This window comes from Pristis pectinata, chromosome 1 (assembly GCF_009764475.1).
Source record: "Pristis pectinata isolate sPriPec2 chromosome 1, sPriPec2.1.pri, whole genome shotgun sequence".
Taxonomy (NCBI): domain Eukaryota; kingdom Metazoa; phylum Chordata; class Chondrichthyes; order Rhinopristiformes; family Pristidae; genus Pristis; species Pristis pectinata.
Window position 1 is genome coordinate 142773448 of NC_067405.1, and position 17448 is coordinate 142790895.

Sequence of the window (17448 nt, forward strand, 5' to 3'; positions counted from 1 at the left end):
ATTAAGGTTGACCTAATTTAGCAAAGTTTTGGTGATTTCTGATTCACCATTAATATGCACAGCTTGCATCCACTTAGCGTACCAAAAAATGCCTAAAATTCTAACTACTAGGAATGAAACTTTCAAACTTAATCATGCAGATGCCAGTGTTTGCAAATTTACACAGAGAAATAGTTCAGATAATAGAAAAAGTAGTTTGCAACACAAGTGTGTGCTTAAGGAAGGAAAATTATTATGGACACCATTTTACAAAGGTATGTATTGTACTTTTAAATACACTTCATCTGAAGTAGTTTTAAGGTGGTGTTGACCTGGTTGCCTTAGTTGCTGACTTTAATGCAAATGTACAACTAAATATGAAACAAATATCAAAAAAAATTAAGATTTCTGGACAAATGAACACAAAGAAAATTTCAATTTTTATTTATCCTGTTTCATCTACTCCATGGGTATCAACACCTTGCTGGGGTGCAGTTCCATCTCAGTGATCATTATTCATATGAGCTTCCTCACAGTGACTAAGCAGACTATTTGCCCGCAGTGAGCAGCATGTTGTCTTTATTTCAGAACTCAGATATGCAAAGTCCTGCATTAGGAACAAGGACCATTTCTACTGCATCAGGAACAGGGACCATTTCTACTGCATCAGGAACAGGGACCATTTCTACTGCATCAGGTACAATCAGCTAACTCATTGAGATGGACCACCTTGGTACACATGACCCAACCCCGCTTTAGTTTCCGAAACTGGTGCCCATGAAATAGCCCATCTATCTGGAAAATTGAATCTCAGCTTTTGATAACCCATTATAAAAGAAAATGCGAGAAATAAAAGAAAATGCAGGATAGAAAGCACTTGTGGTCTAAGGTCTAAGTCTTTGGCTGGAAACATTGACTGTTTCTATCTCCACAGATGCTGCCTGTTTGTCATTCTACAGATTAAATATAATGATGAGATTCACAATAAGAGGAATTTAAATGCTGTTTCAGAGTAAAAACACAAATATATTTAATTTCAAGGAAAATTATATCATTGCTTTTACAATGCTACTAAAACCCATTCTGGTTACAGGTACAAGCACAAAGAACATTTTTCTGAGAATTATTTGGAAGATTCATCCTACAATTCACAACAAACAATTTCAAAGAATCCAGTTGGCAGCAGCTATATTGTAATTACACCATGAATACTTCTTAACTCCTTTGTGATCACCAGCAATCCACCTTGATAACTAACTGATCATAGTCACCCGAATTCATTTCAATACAGTACAAACACCTGGAATAAGTCATAATGTTAACCGATTACAACGTTCTTATAGCTGATCTCAGACATCTTATTCATCTGGAGGGAGCAGAAATTTGAAAGGTGCAAGAGCTTTGTCTACTAACCCAATAAGATAGCAGGCTAAACTGAGATGGTATTGTAACCTAGCCTCCATTTATAGAGTTTCGGATCAGAAGAAAAACAACAGTGATAATACCAAGAAATCAACATTGGGACCATTGTACATTTTAATGACTGGCCTTGGTTTTAAGTTTGAAGTCTGATTCTGGTCTGGTAATCCATATGCTTGCTCTAATGATCCAGAGACAGAATCTCAAAGACCAGTGTGATAGCTGGGGAATCTAATTAGTCAAATAAATAAATAAATAAATAAATAGATAGATAGATAGATAGATAGATAGATAAAGACATAAGTACATGAATGAATAAATAGAGAAAGATAGACAGAGTGGAATAATGGTGAACATAAAGTACCAGATTGTCATAAAAAGACACACCTGGCTCACCAATGTCCCAGAGGGAAGAATATCTGCCTTCTTTACTTGGCTTGATCATTCTGCGACTTCAGAGCCACATTAATGTTGTTGATTCTTAACTGTCCTCTGAAATGGCCTAGCTATCCAGCTGTATCAAAACTGCTAAAAAAAAGATTAATGAAACAAGGTAAACCATGCGTTATCAAACCAGATACCATAAACACAAAGGCAAATCTTGACCAGTTGACTCTGTAAGTTCTTCCTCACTAACATCTGAGGACTAGTACCGAAATTTGAAAAGCTGTCCCACACACAAGGCACAAACAATACAGAGAAGTCTGAAGTTATTCTTACAGAACCATACAAATCATATGTCCCAAACTCCTGAAATATCATCATTGATTATGTCCTGCTTCAGCAGCAAAGCAACATACTGTTCAGAGGGAATGACCTCAATGCTGATTCCAGGTACTATGATGTCCAATGCCACGAGCTCAAAGAAAACTTCCTACAACTTAACACCAACCATACTCCCTCAGCTGATGAACCAACGTGAGGGAAAATGTCATTTGGTCTCGTCTTCACCACTCTACCTTTTGAAATACATTGATCCATGACAGTGTTGACAGAAGTGACCACTGTAGAGTTTTTGTGTTAGCAATATTAGAGGCTATTATGAAAGACATTGTAGCAGGGCACTCAGAAAAAAAATCCAGGTTATTCAGGCAATAATTTCCCTTGTGAAAGGGAAATCATGCTTGACTAATTCAGTGGAGTTTCTGAGGAAGTAATATCTTGTGGATAAAGGGGAACTGGCAGGTACTACACTTAGATTTCCAGAAGGCATTTAATAAGGTGCCACATCGAAGGTCACCGTAGAAAATAAAAGCCAATGGTATAGGAAGTAACATTTAGGATAGAAGATTGATTGACCATCAGGAAACAGAATAAGCATATGTGGGTCTTTTTTCTGGATTGGTAAGATGTTATAATTGGTATGTCATAGGGATTGGTGCAGGACCTCAACCTTTCCCAATTTATTTCAATGACTGGATGAAGACACCAAAATATAGTTGTTAAATTTGCTGCTGACACAATGACAGATGGGAAAGCAAGTGGTAAAGAGGGCATAAGGAGGCTACAAAGGGATATATATAGGTTAAATGGATGGGAAAAGATCTGGAAAATGGAAAATAATGTGAAGTTTTCCATTTTGGCAGAAAAAAAGCAAACGTAATGGCAAAATATTGCAGAGTTCTAAGATACAGAGGGACGTGGGTGTCCCAGTGCATGCAAAAGGCTAGTATGCAGCACAGCAGTTAATTAGAGAAGTTAAAAATGTTATAATTTATTGCTAGGGGAATTGGCAACAAATGTAGGGGAATTACCATTCAGTTATGTAGGGCATAATGAGACTACATCTGGAGTATTGTGTACAGTGTTGGCCTCCTTATTTGAGGGAGGATGTTAGTGCATTGGAAGTAGTTCAGAGAAAAACTACCATGTTGGTAACTGGATTAGGTAGGTTGTCTTACTGGGAAAGGCTATACAGACTAGGTTTGTTTCTGCTGAAGTTTAAGGGAATGACTGAGGGTGAACAGGTTGGATATGGAATGGATGCTTCTTCTGGTGGGGAAATTGAGACGATTAGGGTAACTGTTTAAAAATAAGGGGCCATCTATTTAACACAAAGATGAGATTTTTTTCTCTCTCTGAGGGTCTTGAAGGCAATTAATTTTTTTTTAAAAAAGCAAGAATGAAAGGATACCAAGAATGAGATTCAGCTATGATCTTATTGAATAGTGTAGCAGGCCAAAGGGGCCAAATGGCCTATTCCAGCTTGTAATTTGTATGTACACGTGTTGACAAAGTGCCAGCTTTATAATGATGCCGCTATCCATCCTGTTGTATGGAACTCCCTACCAACAGCACAGTGGGAACATAAGGCACAGAATGTAACAGTTCAAGATTAGGGATGGTGGCTTCCCAATGACACCCTTTTCTCATGGAAGGATAAATAAAAAAGATACAAAACATGGAAATGCAATGAATATTACGGGGGATACTAACTGACCAAGAGGAGATAAACTGACAGGCAAAACAGGCAGATATATTGCAGATGCCTTTTAACTCATACGGGAATTGATAGATTTTGCAAGAAGGAATAAAGAGAAGATGAAACAAGTGTTTTTTTTAATTTTGTACAATTTCACGATTCAAGTAAAAATCTTTATACAGGTACTATTTTCTGGTGTTCATCCAGTAAAATATTATCTCTCTAGGACCATGCAAGGATTATGTATTGTAATAAGTCCGTGTGAGTTTTTGTTTGGAAATCCCAGTGATCCAGTCCACTACTTCATTGGATCTTCTGCTTACACACTATGAGGCAATTTCAACCTTGGTCAAGCTGTGATCAGAAGACTAATTTCAGAATGCAAAACTTAAAATCACAGTTGTTTGAATTCAGCTTACTTTCTCTTGCCTAGACACACATATACAAGCCTCTGAGCCATGGATCAAGTCCTTCTAGTCATCGAAAGCAGAGACTGCAAGTTTGGATTGAACAGATCACTATTTTGCACTTTCATAATAACTACTTCTGTCAGACTTCGAATTACTTGCATTTTACTTGCTTAATCTTAGTGGATCAGAGCACAAAACTAATGCAGAATTCAATAGTTTTAGGATTCAAGTTTCAACATTGCAAAGATGTATACAGTCATGAAATTAATTCCATAAACATTAGCAGACAAAAATTACCAAGTTACTGTATCAGTAATCCTGGACTTTCCCTTACCTTGGAGGGCTCCATTCTTCTTGAAAAAAGCACTCCCTGGCCAAAGGGGTGGACTTGATGTGCTAAAAAGTAAACATACATTGTTTCAGAAACACTTTTTGGACCCAAATCAGGACAAAGCAGCTTAAATAAAACAAGATAAAACATGGTTTTTAAAGCTATCAATTTTGAATCACTCACAAGCTTCTTGGAGTTTCAGCCCACTAAAACAGAATTTTCATTTTTACAACATAGGCTCCTCTGTTTGTTAATCAAATTCTTTACAATAAGTATTAAACCAACATCCAGTAGACCATCTAATATCAGAGGAAAATCCAGAGGAATCTCTATAAAGAGTCCAAGTGTCTAAGGCTCTTCCACAACATCAAACTGTAACTATAACAACAAAAGAATACAAACAGCTCACACAGAACCCAGGAGACAAAAGAGCAAACGAAAGAGTAGACTACAGCAACAGGGAGGCAGCAAATCTGGAAACCTTGCTCAAAACTTTTATTTGAAGTAAATAACCCAACATTAGATATGATCAACAAGAGAACATACCCAACAGACTTTAATGACTATTTTTTTGTGACCAGCCCATAAATCAGTTGTCAAAGCAATCCTTGAAAACAAGCAAGTCCAACTTCCTTGATTTCACATTCAGCCACAATCCAAAGAATATTTCTTAGATGAAGTAATGTAATGTAACTTCTCAAGTAGGCGTTTGAGAAATCAAAAGCAGAAGTTGAAATAAAAGTAGAAAACGTTGGAACCATTCAGAAGGTCAGGCAGCATCTGTGAAGAGAGAAACAGAGTCAATGTTTCATCTCACTGAACTGCCAACAGGAGGCTATTATCTTCTTCAGATCATAAGATCTAAAACTTTTGTCTCTTCTCCTCATTGACACCTGTGAAGCATATAGTCCAACAAAATTAATAACCAGCTGGTTTAGCACCCTGAAAAAACTCAATAGGTTGTCTTGATACAGCTGATGAAGAGCTATTCGTGTAGGCCACACAGAAATGCCACCATCCGAACTGTAACATCCTTTAAAGACGTTAAGAAGCAATTAACAGAAAAGAGACCACAGCTCAAACAAAATTGCTCAAAGTCTTTGAGTTCAACATGATAGACACCAAAATAATTTGATATGTATCTGCAAACACTGCACCTGAACAAGTGCCCTACCTCATATATTTGAGATCAAACCAACATAGCAGCCATGCTGTAAGCAAAGGTAGATTGAGATTGGTATTGGTTTTGGTGTTGGTTTATTATTGTCACTTGTACCGAGGTACAGTGAAAAGCTTGACTTACAAACTGATTGTACAGGTCAATTCATTGCACAGTGCAGTTACGTTTAGTCAGTACAGAAAACATTGATGTAGTACAGGTAAAAACAATAACAGTACAGAGTAAAGTGTCACAGCTACAGAGAAAGTGCAGTGCAATAAGGTGCGAGGTCACAACAAGGTAGATCGTGAGGTCATAGTTCATCTCATTGTATAAGGGAAGCGTTCAATAGTCTTATCACAGTGGGGTAGAAGCTGTCCTTAAGTTTGGTGGCACATGCCTTCAGGCTCCTGTATCTTCTACCCGATGGAAGAGGAGAGAAGAGAGAATGTCCCGGGTGAGTGGGGTCTTTGATTATGCTGGCTGCTTCACCAAGACAGCGAGAGGTAAAGACAGAGTCCAAGGAGGGGAGGCTGGTGTCCGTAATGCGCTGGGCTGTGTCCACAACTCTCTGCAGTTTCTTTCGGTCCTGGGCAGAGCAGTTGCTGAACCAAGCTGTGATACATCCAGATATGGTGCATCGGTAAAAGTTGGTGAGAGTCAAAGGGGACAAACCAAATTTCTTTAGCCTCCTGAGGAAGTAGAGGCACTGGTGAGCTTTCTTGGCCGTGGCTTCTACGTGATTTGACCAGGACAGGCTGTTGGTGATGTTCACACCCAAGAACTTGAAGCTCTTAACCCTCTCGACCTCAGCACCATTGATGTAGACAGGTGCATGTACAATGCCCCCTTTCCTGAAGTCAATGACCAGCTCTTTTGTTTTGTTGACATTGAGGGAAAGGTTGTTGTCATGACACCATTCCACTAAGCTCTCTACCTCCTTCCTGTACTCCGACTCATCGCTGTTTGAGATTTTATCTGAAGTCTATGCTTTCACCAACACTGACAGAGGTCATCTTGCCTTCAATGAAGATACAAGTGCAAGCTGATGCTTCTTCTCATGTCCATCCAGCAATAACATGGATCCTTACAGTGGCAGGAACAACAACTCTAGAAATGAGCTCCAAGCAGTCAAGGCAACCAAAAAGCTAAGCAGCTCCAGACTCTATACAGATCAAACTCTGCAATAATTGGTCACTGTAAACGCTGCCAGGGGTGGTGCTGGAAGCAGACATGATAGTGGTGTTTAAGAGGCATTTAGACAGGTACGTGAACTTGCAGGGAATAGAGGGATAGGGATCTTGTACAGGCAGCCAGCTGGGTTTAATTTGACAGCATGGTCGACACAGACATTGTGGGTTGAAGGGCCTGTTCCTATGCTGTACTGACCTAGTTTCTATGTTCTATAGTTTCCCTGGATATTTAAAAATGTATGATGACTAGAAACAATTACGTATCCAAAGGTTGAAGTACTAGTCTGGGGTTATTTCTTGGGCTGACACAATCTAGCTGTGATCCAGGATGAGCTGAGTGACTGACTTGGGTGCAGCTTTGCCTCCTGTCAAAAGCTGCTAGGGATTTCCAGGTGCGGAGACTCAACAGTATACAGCATTTCTGGTCACCTCCCTATTGTTAAGGGTCACCTCTTCACATCTGCCCAAGGTAAATGCAGGTGGGCAGGTAACAGAGGCAGCAACTCCAGGCAATGGAGCTGGTTCCAGCACAATTACGCCTAACATTCACTCACAACATAAATGAGCCTGATGCCTCTTTTTCAACTGAGAAATCAAGGGAAAAGGCCAAGGTCTGTATTAAGGATACCAAGACTGAAGATGGTGCATGAGAAGACAAGATACAAAATAATTAGGGCAGAAACCCATCTTGCTGGGATTTCCATCTTTCTCCCAGTGTCAGAACCCATGAGTTCAATGCAGGCATTTTGTTACAAGGAATGAATGCCATTGAAAGAAACAGTCTCACATAAGAAACAAGATCAGTAGTAGTCCAAGTGACCCCTTGAACTGCTCTGCTGTTCAAACATATCATACTTGATCCAATCTTGGCCTCAACACCAGTTTCTCATGCTCTCCCCATATGCCTTGGTCCCCATGTCATTCAAATATCTGTCAATTCCTGTTATGAATATATTCATTGACATAACCTCCACAGCTCTCTGGGGTAAAGAAGCAACTCCTCCTTATCTTCATTTTAAATGGACAACCCTTTATTATGTAAATAAACCTGGTCATAAATACCCCAATAGGAGAGACCGCCCCTCAGCAGCTACCTGGTCAATCCCCCAATGAAATTTGTGTGTTTCAATAAGACCACAATTCCGAGCTCACAGAAAAATTAAGAGTGTGTTCAAAGAGCCTTAGGTGTAGATCGGCATATTTGAAGCTTCAGGGGCATCACTGCAGAACCATTTTTCTATACTTCAGAAATTAGGTCAGAAAAATTAAAGGAGCATTATAGTAGAACTGGTCAATTATTGGTGATTTAAGCCAACCAAATAAGGGAGAGCACCAACATCATGAGAAATCATGTGAAAGGTACAGAGGTTAATTTCAACAAAGACTTCTAGCACCAGCTACAAAACGGTATTGCCAGCAAGACCCTTGATATTTTACACATTGGTATTGGTATTGGTTTATTATTGTCACTTGTACCTAGGTACAGTGAAAAACTTGTCTTGCATACCGATCATACAGGTCAATTCATTACACAGCACAGTTACATTGGGTTAGTACAGAGTGCATTGATGTAGTACAGGTAAAAACAATAACAGTACAGAGTAAAGTGTCACAGCTACAGAGAAAGTGCAGTGCAATAAGGTGCAAGGTCACAACAAGGTAGATCGTAAAGTCATAGTCCATCTCATTGTATAAGGGAACAGTTCAATAGTCTTATCACAGTGGGATAGAAGCTGTCATTAAGCCTGGTGATACATGCCCTCAGGCTACCCGATGGCAGAGGAGAGAAGAGAGAATGTCCCAGGTGGGTGGGGTCTTTGATTATGCTGGCTGCTTCACCAAGACAGCGAGAGGTAAAGACAGAGTCCAAGGAGGGGAGGCTGGTGTCCATGATGCGCTGGGCTGTGTCCACAACTCTGTGCAGTTTCTTGCAGTCCTAGGCAGAGCAGTTGCTGTACCAAGCCGTGATACATCCAGATAGGATGCTTTCTGTGGTGCATCAGTAAAAGTTGGTGAGAGTCAAAGGGGACAAACCAAATTTCTTTAGCCTCCTGAGGAAGTAGAGGCGCTGGTGAGCTTTCTTGGCTGTGGCATCTGCATGATTTGACCAGGACAGGCTGTTGGTGATGTTCACTCCCAGGAACTTGAAGCTCTCAACCCTCGACCTCAGTACCTTTGATGTAGACAGGTGCATGTACATCGCCCCTTTCCTGAAGTCAATGACCAGCTCTTTTGTTTTGATACAAGCTTGCTAAAATAATGCCCATACATTAGTTTCCTCAGCTATTCTCAACTTCAAGGAGCTACCAGAGATGACCATTATCTTCAATCATTGAAAACATTGATTACTTGGAAGAACTTGCAGAAGCTGAAGGATTTGGCATAGACTTACACTGAGTGCTTGGGGACAGAGGAATGAAAAGATTCCTGCTATTAGTTGGAATGAAGTTCTCATACAGAGAACAAGTCAAATCCATAGAACGTTCATCACTGTGCATGAGGAATACTCAAATACAAGGTCCCTCAGGAAAATTACAGTTTATAGAAACAAATCCATCAAACAAAGACACTCTGGAAAACGTGGAACATACTGAGGAAATGCACGTAAGAGAAAACAACTATAAAAGGGAGCATAAAGAGCTTTACACAGAAATCCTCCAGACCTTCAAAACCTTTGTTGTCTACAGCAAGATTAACTTGATCATAAACGTTCAGAGTACAATCAAATATGAGACCTAATTCAGAATTTAGTTCTCAGGCTAAAGGCAAAATAAACCAAAGAAATAACAAATCAAAGTTTTGTCACATTTCATGTCACAGCATTGCTTAACCAAATGGGCTTACTTATGAACCAGGTTCACTGGAGAGGCATCAATTTTACGTTTCGCATGAAATAGTGCTAATGTGGGGAACAAAGGAGAAGTAACAGGTGAGTGGGACTAACAGGCTAGCATTTCATAAAGCCAGTATAGAGGAAAGAGGCTGAATTGTCTCAAAAGGGTAGGCAGCCAAAGTCTTTTAGAACCATTTGTGGCAAAGGCATTTTCGGCACATTTGCCTTTTCTGCTTCTTAATTCTGTCCATATTATACCTACTCCACGATTTAATTTACTTGAACGACCTAACTTAAGGTAGAACACAGTTTCAAGGGAGTTTCTTACCCATGTATCTGTTGTCTGAGTTCAGAATCAGAATTATTATCACTGACATATGTCGTGAAATTTGATGTTTTGTGGCAGCAGTACAGTGCAAGAAATAAAGACATAAAAATTACTATAAAAATAAATAAATAGTGCAAAAGAGGAATAATGAGGTAGTGTTCATGGACTGTTCAGAAATTGATGGTGGAGGAGAAGAAGCTGTTCCTGAAAAGTTGAGTGTGGGTCTTCAGGCTCCTGTACCTCCTCCCCGATGGTAATAACGTGAAGAGGCATGTTGCGGGTGGTGAGGGTCCTTAATGATGGATGCCGCCTTCTTGAGGCACCGCCTCTTGAAAATGTCTTCAACGGCGGGGAGGACTGTGCATGTGATGGAGCTGGCTGAGTCTACAACCCTCTGCAGCCTCTTTTAATCCTACACATTGGAGCCTCCATACCAGGCAGTGATGCAACCAGTCAGAATGCTCTCCACTGTACATCTGAATAAATTTGCAAGGAGTCCAGGGGGTTAAGTGGTACACACAGTGGAGCAGTAGGTAGAGCTGCCATAAAGTTCTAGCGACCTGGGTTCAATTCTGCCCTCCAGTGCTGTGAGTGTGGAGTTTGTACACTCACCCCGTCACTCCAGTTTCCTCCCATATCCCAAAAAAGTGCTGGTGGATTAAGTGGCCACTGTAAATTGACTCTTGCGTAGGTGGGAGGCAGGAGGCTTAGGGGGCAGTTGATGGTGAACCCTGATTGATTCTCTTCTCTAAGCCAACCTTAACACAGTTGTATCACTATTCTGGGGATCAAATGCAGACTTTCCTAATCTAAGGCTAAGTTATACAGTACACAAAATTAAATTACTTGTGGGATCACCAGGGGAATACAAAATCCTGAGCCCTTTATTTTGTATGAGATTCGCAATATAAAAGTTCTATTTGCAAGAAATTAATTTTGTCTTCCACAGAGGACTGCAGCAAAAACAACAATCCACATGTCTGTTTAATCTTGAAACTACTATACATCTATTGCTAGCTGTTAGTGTGGCCCTCTGAGCTCATCCTAGCAGTAACCACGAAGGTGGCATCAGAAGTTCAGAGGTAAGGTAACTAAATTCCCGAAATTGAATAAGTGAATATTTTCAAACATGACTGAAACGCAAAAATTAGATATTTAGAAAACTTTGCGTTATCGTTTATGATCATTACTAGGTACTCAAATAGAGAGCACTGCAACCTTGACCTCTAACATGTAGATTGCACATGAATTTTCTAGGGAGAATGCAGCAGCTGACAAAATTGTGTCATTGCATAGATGAGATTTTCAAACCAATCCCCATCTGTCTTATGTGAATGCAAAAGATCTTACAATGTGATTTTGAACAAGAGAAGAGCTATCTGTATCAGTACTGCTCTCTGAGGTACTGGAGGATAACTAGCAAGATAAACTAATGAAGTATTTTATTTAAACAGAAGAATTTAACAAGAGAGAGTGCATCTCCACAGTTAGCCTAGCACCTGACAGGCAAACCAGCTCAAGCTCATTCAATGCTCACAATGTAACAATATATTCATAGAGGGCACTAACAATATTACATAGCCTACATTTATTATGTTATTCTTTCTGCCCTGCTCAAATATTTATCAACCAACTTCATTAAAACAGATTTATCTAAAAATTGGAATTCAACCTTATTTGGTGCACCAAACCTAAGTTGCCTTTATCACTAATGCCCAATCAAGGGACATCTATGAAAGATAAAAACAAATCACAAAATTGTTAAGAATTGACTTTTAAAAATTAATTCAAGTGATTTTCACTGATTTCTTCACTAAAATTGGACCTGTGTGGTTCTTGACAGCAGATGCCTGCAGAGTCATCATCGGTACAGATGGCCTTTGCTATGAGTGGCTCCAAGCCACCAGAAACCATGGGCTCATCACTCTGAGAAGCTCACAGCATTCATCTCTGCTGCACTTAAATGTAATCAGTAAAGAAATGATGTGCAAAATATCCATTCAGAATTCAGGCAGATAGAGGCAAACAGCTACACATGAATGTTGCAGCGGGGAACCCTTTAATTGATGTCTCTGTGCTGACATGCAATGGGTTTTGCTCCTTATTTTACTATGAGTTATAAATGAAGGTCTCAGGTTGCACTTTTTTGCTCCAATTTCTGTTATAAGGTAGACACACCCAGAAATACCAATCCAATTTTGCATTTGGTGAGATTTCAACAAGAAATGATGATCACATTAAAATATACTTAAAACTGATTTTATGCACGATTTTCACATACAAAAGTCCTCTTACAAAATGCAAGAGGGAAATAAAACATCTGCTTTGCAAAATTTTAGAAATTCATCATTTAAAACATAACTGAACTTCTTCCAACTGCACATAATCAATGTGCTCATAAACAGTATGCCAAATAATTATTGCAATTTTTAATAATGAATTTTTGATATTAATGCGCAACTCTACTCTGCATTTTGACATGCAGGTTATTAAAAGGGAAAGTTCTAAAACAATGTCTTATCTCAAACACTTTACACAGTATTATTGTTGCTTTAAGTCATAATTAAATTGTGAGAGGATATTCCCAAGAGTTTAGTGTGGTAGATGATTCACCACATTAAACTATTTAATTTCAATGAAAAGTGCACAATACCCAAGGCAGAGAATGTATTACTGAATCAATGTGTCAATACTACTGACAAATATTGCACTGAAACTAATAAACATCAACTAATTAACTGATTTTCTTTTCTTTAACAAAGCTGACAAAATAACTGGACCAGTAACAGATGAGCAGTTGCATCTTAAAATTGATGAAAATTAATCTGGTGGCAATACTGAAACATAAAACAAAAGATTTCCCATAATGTCATCAAGCATAGAGCTGACATATCAGTATACTACATGAATGTAGTTGACATACTAGGTTTTCCTCATCATATCCCTTACTTGGATTATATTAATAGGCAAAAAAGCTGATAGTCTTGTAATGCTGAGATAGAGGTAGAAACTTCAAGCGTATTCAATAAAAATAAAAAGCAGTATCTTAATTGTTATTGGGAGGCAGAAGGGAAACCCTACTTATTTTTAAATGATTAGATGGATTTAATTTTAAAATATGACAACACGAAAATTGTTGGAGTCATTGACATTGAAGAAGGTTGTCTAAGGATACAGTGGGATATAGAACAGTTGGAAAGTTGGATGGAACAGTGGCAGGTGGAATTTAATCCAGACGAGTTATGCACTTTGGGAGGTCAAATTCTGGTGGGATGTATAGAGTAAATGACAGGGATCTTAGGAGCATTGATGTACAGAGAGACCTTGGGGTGCAAATGTCCAGCTCCCCGAAAGTGGCGACACAGGTGGATAGCATAATAAAAAATGGCATTTAGTACACTTCCCTTCATGGGCCGAGGCCTTGGGTACAAGAGGTGGGATGTCATGTTGCAGAAACAATGATTATACAGCACTAATTCTGGTTGCCACATTACAGGGAGGATGTGGTTGCAATAGAAAGAGTTCAGAAGAATTCACCAGGGTGTTGCCTAGAATGGAGGGCTGCAGTTAGAAGGAGAAATTGGATAGGCTGGGTTTACTCTCACTGGACTGCAGGAGGCTGATGGGTGTCTTTATACGGTTTTATGAGGAGCATAGTCAGTCTTTTTCCCAGGGCAGGGGAGTCTGGAACAAGAGGACTCAGGTTTAAGGTGAGAGGGGAGAAATTTAAAAGAGATTATGTAGATAGGCCTACAAGAGCAGAGGCTGTGCTTGATTTGGTATTGGGAAATGAACCTGGCCACGTGTCAGATCTCTCAGTGGGTGAACATTTTGGTGATAGTAATCATAATTCTATCTCCTTTATGTTAGCACTGGAGAGAGATAGGAACAGACAGACTAGAAAGGCGTTTACTTGGAGTAAAGGGAATTATGAGGCTCTCAGGCAGGAAATTGGAACACTAAATTGGGAACAGATGTTCTCAGGGAAAAGTACGGAAGAAATGTGGCAAATATTCAGGGGATAATTGTGTGGATTTCTGCATAGTCATGTACCAATGAGACAGGGGAGTCATGACAGGATACAGGAACCATGATGTACAAAGGCTATAATAAATCTAGTCAAAAGGAAAAGAAAAGCTTACAAAAGGTACAGAGAGCTAGGTAACATTAGAGATCTGGAAGAGTATAATGCTAATAGGAAGGAGCTTAAGGAGGAGATTAGGAGAGCCAGAAGGGGGCATGAGAAGGCCTTGGCGGCAGGATTAAGGAAAACCCTAAGGCATTCTACAAGTACGTGAAGAGCAGGAGGATAAAATGCGAAAGAATAGGGCCTATCAAGTGCAGCAGTGGGAAAGTGTGTATGGATCCAGAAGAAATGGCGGAGGTACTTAATGAATACTTTACGTCAGTATTCACTACGGAAAAAAATCTGGGGGATTGTAGTGGGGACTTGTAGCGGGCCGAAAAGCTTGAGCATGTAGCTACTAGGAAAGAGGAGGTGCTGAAACTTTTGGAAAGCATCAAGTTGGATAAGTCGCCGGGACCGGATGAGATGTACCCCAGGCTGCTGTGGGAGGCAAGGGAAAAGATTGCGGAGCCTCTGATGATGATCTTTGCATCGTCGATGGAGACGGGAGAGATTCTGGAAGATTGGAGAGTTGCGGATGTTGTTCCCTTATTCAAGAAAGGGAGTAGGGATAGCCCAGGGAATTATAGACCAGTGAGTCTTACCTCAGTGGCTGGTAGGCTAATGGAGCAGATCCTGAGAGGCAGGATTTATGAACATTTGGAGAGGTATAATATGATTAGGAATAGTCAGCATGGCTTTGTCAAGGGCAGGTCCTGCCTTACAAGTCTGATTGAATTTTTTGAGGATGTGACTAAACACTTTGATGATGGGAGAGCAGTAGGTGTAGTGTGTATGGATTTCAGCAAGGCGTTTGATAAGGTACCCCATGCAAGGCTTATTGAGAAAGTAAGGAGGCATGGGATCCAAGGGGACATTGCAGTGTGGATCCAGAACTGGCTAGCCCACAGAAGGCAAAGAGTGGTTGTTGAAGGGTCGTATTCTGCGTGGAGGTCAGTGACCAGTGGTGTACCTCTGGGATCTGTACTGGGACCCTTGCTCTTTGTGACCCTGAAAGGGCCACCTTTGTGCTGAATGATTCTGTGAAACTTCCAGTCAGGGGAAACAGGACAAGTTTCTTTTCCTATAAATTCTGCAAAGGTGCCAATAAGATCTCAGACTGGACTTTATGGTTTTGTATCACATTCATTATGCATGTTCAGGCAATTTAAAAAAGGGTGTAGGAACGAAAAGATCGGGAACATATCCACTCAAGACTTTGAAGATACCAAGATAGTTTGAGAAAACCATACAAAAAGCATCAATTTCCTGAGTTTTCTTAAAGAGAAGTATGACAAAAAGAGAATTTTGTTAACTTTCTAAAGTACTAATTAGCTGGAGAATTTGCAAAGCTATGGGGAATGGGCGGGAATGTGGAATTAACTGGACTGCTCTTTCAAACCACCAGCACAGTGGGCAGAGTGGCCTTCTTTTAATGCTGTATGATCCGATCGTTTTAGTATATTATTTCTATAAAACTGACTTTTTGTCTTTTAAAAGATAAATACATTGGGCGTAAGCTGAAATGTAATGGACAAATTATGGTCCTTGAAAGTCAACCAAGTAATATTTAATGTATAAATATGTTGTATACCTATTGGAAACTCTCATGAATAGGCATTTTTCAACATTACTGATTCTCTGTATCAAGCCTTTTAACTAAACGATTCTGATTAAAGCAACTGTCGCATTGAATCAGACAAATATGATTTTGACCTGTTGGTCTGATGCCATTAATGGCACAAAGAAGTCAGCAAATTTAATCAAGCAAAGCCCTCAATCTCCATTTCCAGTCAGGATCATTATTAACAGCCAAACGAAGCAAAATCAGAACACTGCAAACTGTGATACAGTATGAATTATTAAGGTAAAATGGAAATATAATTGTACACCCTTTTAGCTACATGGATTTTTTGCATACAGTGCAATTTGACAAGCTGTTAAATAATTATTGCAAATTGCTTAATTCAGTCTTTTCAATTTAGGCACTTCAAGTTTATAAAAAAAAGGGGACTCATGTTTCAAACATGGAGTAGAACGTTAAGCATAGTTTTCAATAAGTTCTTAATAGGTAAATGACTATATCATGGCAATTTTACATTTGTACAGCAGTCACCTGTTTGTTAAGTGCATAATTACTTATGGCATGAGCCCTTAGGAAATCATTCTGATTGCCACAATTGAATTCACTTGATGTGTTACTTGTTTTCTGATTAAATTCAGAACACTACACAAACACAAAAGTCCATACAAATGCTTGCAGAAATAACTTCCATAAAAAAAGCATAAATTACTTTTTAAAACATGAGGGAACAAAAGAAGTAGATCATGAACCTTCTGTGAGAACTTCAATCGTTCTGGAAAAAAAGTGTTTTCAATGGTCTGATTTGTTTCTGGAATTCTACTCTGCTTGATCTCTGAAGTTGTCACATTCAAAAATATTTTGTGAATTAAATGTTGCAGACACCCTGTGCATATTTAGTGAACCCAGCTTTTTTATTTGCATTTTTCATTCCAAATACAGCTGAAATAAAGTCTGTTTGCCATTATTTCTGATCAACTCTTTTTTAAATAAAGAACAAATATGCTTTGTTATTCGACATGATGCATCACTTAGTGGCTTTTTTTTAAAATAAGCATGCTCCAAAATAATAAGATGAATATTAAAGCAGGGTCAGGATCAACACAATGCCAGGTAAATTGCAAAAGAGTGAAATAACCTATGCATAAAGCTGCATAGGCTTGCATATGCCAAGAAGGTACACTAGTCAATAAATGAGGTTATGTAGCTTGTCGACAATATCTTTATTTGCAATGACGAACAAGACAAAGAATTTACAGTGCGGTTGGCAACAGCTCAAGGGCATGGTGGCAACATGATTACCATATCTGCTGCCTAGCAACGGCAAGCTCACATCCTCTAAAGCAAGAGTACAGTTTGTTGAAAGTGCATACAGCTGCTGGGGAGAGGTCAATGTGTGGCTTCTACTAAAATAGAAAGCATTTGAGAAGCAAAAAACTGGATCAGGGCAGGCCCTTTCTTCTGCTTTAATGGCTTCAAGGGTGTGGCACCGAGAGGGCTGGAACATTGGACTTATTAGCAGCCAACTGGCGACCGAAGGTTCTGTTTACAACTGAGTCAGACACATGTTTTGCATCATGTTACAGTTATGGCATGTATTACCATGGCAACCACTAGTTTGCGTTCAAAGGGAACAATCCTTTGTAGCAGTTGAATGCTGAAAGGA

General features: G+C 39.4%; 1 protein-coding gene across 26 annotated transcripts in view; it reads right to left on the reverse strand.

Annotated features, from left to right (window-relative positions):
* Positions 1–17448, reverse strand: part of foxn3 (forkhead box N3) — a 419393-nt gene that overhangs the window by 102705 nt on the left and 299240 nt on the right. For all 26 annotated transcript variants that reach the window (XM_052012160.1, XM_052012316.1, XM_052012176.1 and 23 more), the window contains one exon: positions 4565–4626. In XM_052012160.1, coding sequence (XP_051868120.1) covers positions 4565–4626 — 62 coding nt within the window. The remainder of the gene's footprint in view (positions 1–4564; positions 4627–17448) is intronic.